At 39.4% G+C, this 11,568-nt stretch overlaps 1 protein-coding gene across 2 annotated transcripts; it reads right to left on the bottom strand.

The window, feature by feature from the left end:
• Positions 1-4,442: 4,442 nt before the first annotated feature.
• On the bottom strand, positions 4,443-10,198 carry LOC110459849. 2 transcript variants are annotated; one of them, XM_021512307.1, is made up of 2 exons: positions 9,880-10,198; positions 4,443-5,772 (listed from the first exon to the last, which is right to left on the bottom strand). In XM_021512307.1, the coding sequence occupies exon 2, from the start codon at positions 5,748-5,750 to the stop codon at positions 4,503-4,505; it is 1,248 nt and encodes a 415-aa protein (XP_021367982.1). In that variant the 5' UTR covers positions 5,751-5,772; positions 9,880-10,198; the 3' UTR covers positions 4,443-4,502. The 2 variants fall into 2 exon arrangements, with proteins under 2 accessions (XP_021367982.1, XP_021367983.1); XM_021512308.1 differs by lacking the exon at positions 9,880-10,198 and adding an exon at positions 8,349-8,433.
• Positions 10,199-11,568: the final 1,370 nt, after the last annotated feature.

Genomic DNA, 11,568 nt, shown 5'->3' with positions numbered 1-11,568 from the left:
CAACGTGGTCTCCATTTAAACAACTCAGATTTTCCCCGTGGTCTCCCCCTTAAACAACTCCTAAAGTCCTCGTGGTTTCCACTTAAACTACTCGATAGTCCACATGGTCTCCGCTTAAACAACTCCGATGGTCAACGTGGTCTCCATTTAACCACCTCAGATTTCCCCCGTGGTCTCCCCCTTAAACAACTCCGATGGTCAACGTGGTCTCCATTTAAACAACTCCGATGGTCAACGTGGTCTCCATTTAAACAGCTCCGATGGTCCACGTGGTCTCCCCTTAAACAACTCCGATGGTCCACGTGGTCTCCGATAAGACAACTCCGATGGTCCACGTGGTCTCCATTTAAACAACTCAGATTTTCCACGTGGTCTCCCCCTTAAACAACTCCGAAGTTCCACGTGGTCTTCGTTAAAACAACTCAGATGGTCCACGTGGTGTTCATTAAAACAACTCCGATGGTCCAGTCCACATTGTCTCAACTAACAAAAACTTTGATGGTCGATCTTGTTATTACTGAAACAGCGCTGGTTGTTTTGCTGCAACCTTGGCAATTAATGCCTGTTTTGTTTTATAAAATGGCGCCATCAAGTAGACCTCATTCCGAAGAAAGTCACTCTCCTGTACCATCTTTTTGATTCTCCGACATTTCGTCTCCGCTTCTGCCCGTATCTTCTGTCTTTCGCGGTGACTGAGTTCGGCGGTCACAAACTTGCGCCTACTCTTGCGGTTGTCATCGGCACTCTTCTTGAAACCTCCCCCTGCAAAGGCCCAGCGGTATTTTAGTACTTTGTTCTTGGTAAAGTTGACAAGATTGATGCGCCCTGCCGTGTTCACCTGTCGTAATCCTGGTTTCAGATAAGATTGAACTTGGTTTTCATCGAATATTTCTTCGTCTAAATCCTCCTCGTACAGACTGTAAATATCATCTTCGTCCAATTGTCTGTCGTTCCGTCGCCATTTTTCAAACAGAACGTCAACCTTCAACATCCAATAGTCGTGTTTCCTCGTCTCGTGGCATTCTCCTTCCTCTATGGCAAAGTAATTGTCCTCTTCCTCCTTGTCGTCATCATAATTGCTCTGATTGTCGTAATCCTCCTCTGCTTCCCTGATCCTTTCCAGTCGGCGTTCCTCCTGTCGACTGCGACATAGTAGCACTTTCCGGTTGTACTCGTGCGTACGTGTAAACCTTGCAAGGGGTGTAGGAGGTATTGGCTCTTCCTCCTCTTCACTCTCCTCCTGGTGGGAGGTCAGTGGCGCTGACCGAGACCGGGACGGTTTTCCGCGCTTTTTCTTGCCATCTTTTTGTTTAACCTTGCCATACCTCTTGACGACGTACTTTTTGTCTGTGGTTGTCAGAGATCTTCCCGCAGGGGCCGTGAGTGGACGAACAGGGGGAGCGTCTTTCTCGAGCTTACCACTACATTCGGCGGGTCTGTCCGTTTGCGGAGCACTAGATACCAGTTTTGAGTTGGGGCGACTGAGATCAATTTTCAAGGTCGGTACATTGCATGTGCATCGGACCACTACGTTTCTTTTGACAAGCTTCTCGTCTTCGTATTTTTCCATTTGTTTTAGGAGATAGTACCCAAACTGGAGATCGTCTGCAAGAATTGCCCTGTGGCCTCGCATGGCTGTTGAATACTCCTTCTCAAAACCCCTACAGCTAGTCTCGTATCGCCTCAGAACCTTTGCGTTCCTATTGCGCACGCCCTGGTTCGGCACGCGCAGAGACAAATTCTTGACCGGCATATCGGAGGGCTGAGGCTGAAACACATAACCATGTATTCAGATAGGATTTGCATAGAACTGCTCATATTTTTAAAAGATGATTAGTCAGTAAACCGAAGGAGAATTAATTAAAATCGTTTATTTGAAATAAAATGAAGGGAAACTGTACCTTTACGGAAATTATTCACATAGCCGTGGTCTCTTCCGTCAGGTGGTAACTGTTACCAGGAACACAGGCACATAAATTCCGAGAGGATTTTTACCGAAGCATTGAACTAGCTCAAATTCATTTCCTGACAACAAATTTGTTAAGGTAAACGACTAATTAATCCCGGGTTATAAACTCTCATTAAACACTGAACACTGAACATCTACATCAGCTCGGTCTCTGTGGTATATATATATATACTTGTACAGACATTCGTGTACATGGTCTTCGGCTACAGTGCTTGGGAAACATTATAAAATATAACGATAAATCCTGTACGTTCAACATTTCGGGGACAAAGAAGACGCGTGGGTCTTTATCTAAGGAACGTAAGTCATGACTTATTAATGGAGAACGGAAAACTAAGATTATATGTGCCGCGCCCAAACAATGCCCCGCAATTGCTGGAGACATTATTTGCTCTTGAACAACGAGTGCATCCATTGAAACCCAGTGTGGCGGAAAAGGCTGCCGTGTATGTTTCAGTGGTAGCGTTATGTGATAACATTTGTTATAGGACGACCGGTCTTTAGTACCATTGTTTAGACATTGTTGGATGTGCTTCAATAATGCAGCGAGTCAACCACAATGGTGATAATACACTCCAACAAATCAATGCTAAATCGTTTTAATTGATGTGTGTGTTTTCGCCAAGTCATTGGCAGTATCCATACTACTGGATATACAAGAGCTACGATCGGCAATGGAAATCAAGACGCACGTGGTATTATTTAAGATAGGTCTAAAACAAAGATGATAATAGAATTTTGGTATCAGAATATAACGAATGGATTGTCAATTAATGCAAGTTGATTTAGGTACTAATTCATATAAACTTCCGTATTCAGCAATATCTTTGATTCATTCAAGAATTTTAAACGTCTGAAAAACATGTCATGAACGATCTTTTGTAAAACTGTTACAATTCATCAATTGTGGCAAACCGATTAGTTAACTCATAGTTTAGTCTTAATTGACGTACTGGCGATATTTCATGATCTCGAGATTAGTTTGAGGTAATTTCCGGTCCAATGGAATCTACTTCCCGTCAGTTCATACTCCCGAGGCGTTATATTTGTCAGCGGTTTAGTATTGTGTACTCGCTTCCAGTGCAATGCAACGGGACTGTTTATTAAACTATTGAAGCAAAGATATTATGTGACTCCTTTGGTGCCGTACGGTCTATCTCTCTTGTGTGTAAGGAACCTCGACTATTTAGAAATTCTTAAAATCTTACTTTGACTAGCCGGGTTTTATTTTTCATTGGCACATCATTTGTACTTATTGAATTTTGCGATCCGCGGTATCAAAGAGGTCTACATATTATGGTGATATAATGTTGAGCGGAATAGTATAATGTTAAATAAACCAAACATTCTATCGGTACTATTGTAGTGAGGTATGTGGCGGATCACTGTCAGGACGGTCGGGGTGTTTCTCCGATTAGAAATCTGCTGATTTAACCTGCCTGTCGATATCCATATTTGATACTATAAGTCTACCTTCTGATCAATACTGGCTGTTTACTTTGTTGATCCCGTCGTGTTGGCCAGTAGGCCTTTAAACGTCTTCAATGTAATGTAGCCTTTGTTGTTAAATAGCCTGTCACGCGAATAATTGTAAAAAGTCGAGGAGCCTTTTTATATCTGTCAGAATATTGTTAGCTTGGATGTATCAATATTTGGATATGTGTTTTATTCTTAATCCTAATGGTAGTTTGCGCCGGAGTTCGGATTATCTTCACGAATAATCAACAGACACAACGGTCCACGCGACGCACGCTTGTCAGCAATGACACAGGATAAAGAATCGAATCATCTTCATGACATAACTCTGAGTCCAAACTCTAGACACGTGACCATGACAACAGGATAATGTTAGTATCCACTGTGACCCTGAGGGACAAGGGAACCGTCGAATAGATACGTTAGCGGAGCAACAGACGTCATCAAAGACACAGAATACCCTTAATTCCATCATCGATATCGGGATATTAGCTATCTATGAATTTAACGATTTTCCGGGTCCCTGTTTTACCACCAATATCTAGATACGTTTCGTATATCCGTCTGTTAAATATACCTATCAATACACAAACCCCGTGATTGACATGAACATCCTTCATAATCTCTATCAACGTGGCGTTGGTACGGACCTTTACTTCATACACATGTGACCGGGTGGGCCTTTCCTATCATACAGTAGAAAACTCTTATGGTGAAACAATCACTTTCATAAACGTCCTCAATAAAACAATAAAGGGAACAATTTCAGATCGGTGATTGTATTTCGTTACGTCCTGCCGAGTTGTATCGGGAACCGGAAGTTCATGTATCCTTTGAAAACGCGAAGATCGTTTAAATTTAATTTAGATAAGGTACATATAAATTGTTGGCCCTCTTTAAACCATTATCAATACTTATTGGGGGGGGGGGGGGGGGGGAGGATCTGCTGTCACAATTACACTAATGGATACAAAACCGACGACTAGACTATAAAAAAGTCTTTCTTTTAATATCTGATGTGTTTGATAATCTCAAAATTATGTATCCAGTCCTGATGTCACCCTTCGTACTTCCAGTCTGCAAGTGCTTGTATGTGGTTTCGAATATGTTTACTCTTTTTCAGTATTGCATTTGTCTGTTTGCGTCTGCGCGATATGTCGGCCTTGATGCTGGCCATTTCCTGGCGAGTCGCCTTAACTGGTCGGCGCCTAACTTTGCTCTCGGTCACAGGAGGTGCCGAATTTGGCCGAAGCAATGAACGGAAATGGCTTCCATATGTATGAATGAATTTCTTTGTTTTAAGGGAAGCATCCGTCTGCGGCTCTTGTGGACGAGTAGGGGGCTCGAGAACCGGGGAGGAAGGCATCCGAGGGGTAACATTATCGTCACTTTGAGAAACAACGTCATTGGTAAGAAAAGGATCAGACATATCCTCTAGATTCCACCTTTTTAGCAGCTTTGTGACGCGCTTGTTCCAGTATGTTGTCATATCGTCCTCATCACACTTCCGGCGGAAGTCGTCTGCCGTCCGTGGACGACGGGTTTTCCCATTATGTAAGTTCTTATTATTTTCTTTTACTTCCAGTACAGGGGATAGCGTAGAGGACGCACGTGATGTAGAACGATCAGTTAAGAGTCTACCGTCCCGATCTTGGGACTTTAGGGGCGAAGGATTTAGTTGAAGCCGTACCCTATTTTGTGTTGATGTTGGCTTTTTAGGGATGATAACATGTAGATCAGAGGTCCGCTTTGAATGAGAATTAGATTGCGGTTCTACTTGGTTTATATTTTTAGTTGGTGATTGTTGAATGTCTGATGACTGAGAGTTCACTAATGCTGACTTTCTTCGTTCCACAGACATTTGACTTTCCTCCGTCTGATCGTTGTCAACCTCTATCATAGAAATAACGGAGGAACTATGTTTGCCGAGGCTCGCAGTGGCAGAGGAAGGCCTCTTCCTGTCATGCCCGACTCGTGGAGTACTGGTTCCGGGACCAGCCGTCATAGGACGCACCTTCTGTAGGTGTCGACGTGTCTTGCTCTGTGAAGGCTTGCTTGAGTATCGGCCATTGGAGCTATCATACTTGATGTCCCCTCGCTCTATTTTCTCTCGCTCATGCTTCTCTGCCTCCATCAGTAGGTTGTAGGCGGAAACCACGCATTGCTCTGCCACGCCCTGAATCTTCCGCTGGGTGGTGCGATGGTCGTGCCCTAAGTGATTGCATTGGTTCTCATAGCGTTTCTGTAGTAGCGCATTCTTACCGAAAGCCATGGGTTGGGCTGAAACAAGTTTTACCATAGGCATCGTAGGGCGTGCAGCTCAGGGTCTGAAACAGGCAACCAATATTATTACACATATGAAATATACATGTCTGCAGGAATACCAACAGAATCAAATACGTAAAAGTATGCATGAGGCATATATGTTATGCTTGTAATTTGCAACAAATAGTTTTACACGAAGCTCGCATGGTTACTGAAAACAAACGGATACAACGCTTACATTTCTTGAAGTAGGATTAAGGCAATTTATTTACTGGATGGAAGCTGAGCTTCGGTAGCAACAACATGGATAACATGATTTAACTTGATAATTAGAGCTCACTAGAGTACATGCAGATGTCCTATTGAACATAATAATAAGGAAGGGACTAACATTGGTCGTTATAGGTCATTAGGAAGTTTGGAAGTAAACACCGTTGTGGTATAGCAGTCACAATGAACATAAACAGAAAACAACAGAGTATTAACAGGTCACTAGAAACCTAGGAAGGAAACGACTTTTTCATTTCCATGACTTATAGGATTATGACGGGAGATATCCAATAAGTGTCAAAAACGGGTTTAATACACGTAAGGACATGGCCGAATTTACCGGTGACTTACGAACCATGCTAATCCTAGCCTATTTAGGGTATAAATGACTCGAGTACAATGCTGATCCGATCTCAAGTCCGCATTGTTTCGTATTTTTTCACTTGTATAATAGAATTACGAATAAAGAAATCTCATTATAGAGGAGTATAATTCGATGTAATGTCCGCCACTGTTGAACCTTGCTTCACCGGCAATGTTTCTGCGAGATGTTTGTAACTTTTTTGTCAGTAGTTGCTGCGTTAAGAATCGCTTTCATTCAAGTTAGTTTGTACAATGCCTTGATGTATATATGCCTAGCGTTAGAAATTTGTATGGATAAGTACCAAGTAGCAAGCAAGTACTGCATACAGATGCGACTTACAGATACAATAGTAACTATTACAAACAAATACAACTGGCAAGTATTCTATACAAATACCACATACAAATACAATAGCAAATAGTACACACAAACACAACAGTCAAGTACTACATACAAATACTACGTACAAATACAATAGCAAATAGTACACACGAATACAACAGGCAAGAATTGTATACCAATACTATGTACAAATACAATAGCAAATAGTACACACAAATACAACAGGCAAGAATTGTATACAAATACTACGTACAAATACAATAGCAAATAGTACACACAAATACAACAGGCAAGTAGTGCATACAAATACTACGCCCAAATACAATAGCAAATAGTACACACGAATACAACGGGCAAGAATTGTATACAAATACTATGTACAATTACAATAGCACATAGTACACACAAATACAACAGGCAAGAATTATATTTACAAATACAATAGCAAATAGTACACACAAATATAACAGGCAAGAATTCTATTTACAAATACAATAGCAAATTGTACACACAAATACAACAGGCAAGTACTGCATACAAATACTTCGTACAAATACAACAGTAAATAGTACACACAAATATAACAGGCAAGTACTGCATACAAATACTACGTACAAATACAATAGCAAATAGTACACACAAATATAACAGACTAGTAGTGCATACAAATACTACGTACAAATACAATAGCAAATACTACACACAAATACAACAGGCAAGAATTGTATACAAATACTTCATACAAATACAATAGCAAATAGTACACACAAATATAACAGACAAGTAATGCATACAAATACTACATACAAATACAATAGCACATAGTACACACAAACACTACAGTCAAGTACTGCATACAAATACTACGTACAAACACAATAGCAAATAGTACACACAAATTTATCAGACAAGTAGTGCATACAAATACTATGTACAAATACAATAACAAATAGTACACACAAATACAACGGGCAAGTACTGCATAAAAATACTACGCACAAATACAATAGCAAATAGTACACACGAATACAACGGGCAAGAATTGTATACAAATACTATGTACAAATACAATAGCAAATAGTACACACAAACACAACAGGCAAGTACTGCATACAAATACTTCGTACAAATGCAATAACAAATAGTACACACAAATATAACAGACAAGAAGTGCATACAAATACTCCGTACAAATATAATAGCAAATAGTACACACAAATATAACAGTCAAGTACTGCATACAAATACTATGTACAATTACAATAGCAAATAGTACACACAAACACAGCAGTCAAGTACTGCATACAAATACTATGTACAAATACAATAGCAAATAGTACACACAAATATAACAGACAAGTAGTGCATGCAAAGACTCCGTACAAATACAATAGCAAATAGTACACACAAATATAACAGACAAGTAGTGCATACAAATACTAAAACTGATGAACATCTCAACATACTGCCCTCTTCCTAAATATAAACAAAAACAATGTCCGTATCAAACGTTTCGTACGTTGCAAGACAGACTGGTCCTTTGTTAAGCTATGTTTCAACCTTCGTTATCGTGAAAAAGTACCATTATACAACTCGTTGCTGACGAACACATACAATATCGTGTCCAGGACCCAGTGTCGTGAGACAAGAAGGTATACACACCATCGTTGTCACATGCACGCACCAACTGGTACCATCCTTGTCCCGGCCTAAGAAGCAAGATTTGATGGACTACCCAGTACACCAGTGACCTGACATCCTATGTTGTCAGTGTACCGGTATAATACATGTGATGACTGACCCGGGCTTAGCAAATACCATGAATTACACTATATAGAGTGTATCTAAGGATTACAATTATCGCTGAAAGTCGCTTTCAGATGTCAAAATTAAAATTATGTTGATAAGTCTGAAAGAGGCAGTGATTTAGTTGGCCAAACAGTTGTACAAAAGGTGTTATCAAGGGACTGCCATTTGGCTTGCCGTGTTTACCTAAACTCGGGTTCTACGACAGTAGGCACCAACTCTTATACAGGCCACCAGGTGATTAATTTAACGCTAGATAGACCACTCGACCGACAACGAAATGGTTTCAATTAAACAACAGAAGTTCTGGTCAGCGCTGATATAATTATATTGTATTTATCTTTGTTATAAAGGGGACCTTAATCTGTAGTAAATTTCAATGCGAACTCCAACGAGGTCTTTGTGGCCTTTTTACGGTAGCCTCTCTTGCTGAGTTTAGATGCCTTAGATGCCTAATAATTTCCTATTGTGTGCGACTGAAAACGCAAGCACCTACGGAACACGCCCCTTACCTAATGATGACCGTGTTGATAAAATGAAAACTACATTGATGATTTTGAACTTTTCTTTTTAATTCTAAAAGAAACTTTAGTTACAAGTGAAACAAAGAAACCATTATTTGCAACTGCTTCTAAGAATTAGCAATAGGTGGCCAACATTAATAAATTAGAAACGTGGTGGCCACATATATAGTTAGATAGGCCAATGGACGCAATAGTAATACGATGTTAGACAAAATACTTGACCAATAGAAGCACGGCATTAGAATAACTGTAGATGACCAGCAGTAATATATTAATATTGACTTGTGGATCCCCGAGGTTGGTATATTCTGGTATATGTTTCGGAATTCTGTAGACTTGGGTTAACATTCTTTTGAGTTTTAGTCCAGTGATGAGTCCTTCCTGACATTATGGAGCAGGAGAACGTTTATTTTGGTTGGCTCTCTTTATCGACATACTACTTCCGTACTTCGTTTTACAGTACTTATTTAACCACGAAACTTACTATAAATAGGAGTCGAATAAAATATCGTTTACTGTGACTGTAAATGATTTTTTTTAAGATACATGCACTATAACGCCTTAAGTATATTTTTAATGCGAATTATTGGAGTAAGGGGAATGCCTAATTGACCTGCGGACCCGAGGCCAGACTATATATATCGAGGGGTACTTTGAAAGACTAGAGGCTACTCATTACATAAGTAAGGATCTTTCATCGTATATGCCATTTTCCAAATATATTTGACAATGTAGAGGAGTTTTAAATCTCCATGATCACTTATCAGTATATTGATTTGTATATTTAAAAGGAATGAAAGCAGTGTAACACGTATCGATTGATTTGATAAAACAGTATTTTGTATCACTTTCGTGAATCTTACCTCTTTAGCGTTGTTTCTGGAGAACTTTTCTCCGGATTCGTGTACCGTTGTTTCCAGAAGTAGTCGCTCCCAAATGGAGTTTCTTTCCGCTGATTTCAATAACCAGGAACTGTGGCCCTTCATAAAACAAAGTATTTCGTACTTAGAATTTAATTGTTTAGAGAAATCAAGACTTGTTCGGCCTTCGATTCCTTAGATACTGGTAATGTTTCCCGTCGTTTCCAGATATCGTCTCGGATCTTAAATCCTGACAGTACGGACAAGCTGCCGCGTTACCGTGTCGCGAGGGTCCGGGCCCATACGAGAGCCCACTGATCGATGAAGGGGACCAGGCGACTGTCAAAAACCTATCACGTTCAGCAGCGTGTTTAGATATTTACTTACATATTCTCGTCACCTGGATTAACACACAAGCGTTTTATATAAATCTCCTTTTGTACCCGGCTGAAATGTGTACTATAAACACTTACCCTTACTCTATAGTGTATGGGCAAAATGTTTGGATTTAATTTTAAGATATTTAAGTTTATATGTATTGTATACAATGCATACAATTTTCTGATTATTATACATTTGAAAGCTGTTAAGGTTTTTGAATGTGTAAGAGGTACCAAGAGACCTGTGGTGTTGTATACATTATGGAGCCTAATTAGTTGTTTATTGTTTATATTCCTCCCCAACACGTAATGATCGTGCATGCTCCTCTAGCAAACAACACCTGTTTGTAATAAGTAAAACAGTACAGGAAGCAACTCAATCCTGTTATGTGTTGGTAAGGGAAGTAATAATAATAAAAACGTTGTATTGTGGTGTCTGTACCATTGCCGCTCTACACAGGGTATAAGGTGTAAAATATACAGGTATTACATATTGTAACTATACAAGTATTAAGAAATGTCACTATATACGTAAAGTGTGTGTCAACAAAAATGTATACAAAAAGTGCTAATATACAGGTACATGTATGCGTCAATATGCAAAGATATACAGTTGTAAAGTATATAATCGTTATACTGGTATAGAGTAGGGTCTATATACAGGTATAATGTATAGTCGTTATACTGGTATACAGTAGGGTCTAGATACAGGTACAATGTATAAAGTCGTTATACTGGTACACAGTAGAGTCTATATGCAGTTATACTGTATAAAGTCGTTATACTGGTATACAGTAGGGTCTATATACAGGTATAATGTTTATAGTCGTTATCCTGGTATACAGTAGGGTCTCTATACAGGTATACAGTATATAGTCGTTATACTGGTATACAGTAGGGTCTATATACAGGTAAAATGTATATAATCGTTATATTGGTTTTCAGTAGGGTCTATATACAGGTATTAAGTTGTGGTGCTTGGCTACAGTAAGGCCTTTATACAGGTATATTGTATATAGTCGTTATACAGGTATACAGTAGGGTATATATACAAGTATAATGTTAATCGTCGTTATACTGGTATACAGTAGGGTCTATATACAGGTATAATGTTTATAGTCGTTATCCTGGTATACAGTAGGGTCTATATACAGGTATAATGTATATAGTCGTTATACTGATATACAGTAGGGTCTATATACAGGTATAATGTATAGTCGTTATACTGGTATACAGTAGGGTCTAGATACAGGTATAATGTATATAGTCATTATACTGGTATACAGTAGGGTCTATACACAGATATAATGTA

This window comes from Mizuhopecten yessoensis, unplaced genomic scaffold (genome assembly GCF_002113885.1).
Source record: "Mizuhopecten yessoensis strain PY_sf001 unplaced genomic scaffold, ASM211388v2 scaffold10237, whole genome shotgun sequence".
NCBI lineage: Eukaryota > Metazoa > Mollusca > Bivalvia > Pectinida > Pectinidae > Mizuhopecten > Mizuhopecten yessoensis.
This window is presented reverse-complemented; position numbering and strand designations above follow the sequence as displayed.

Excerpts from the sequence above, each read along its gene's own strand:
- LOC110459849 (XM_021512307.1), bottom strand. The coding sequence starts at position 5,750 with ATGCCTATGGTAAAACTTGTTTCAGCCCAACCCATGGCTTTCGGTAAG.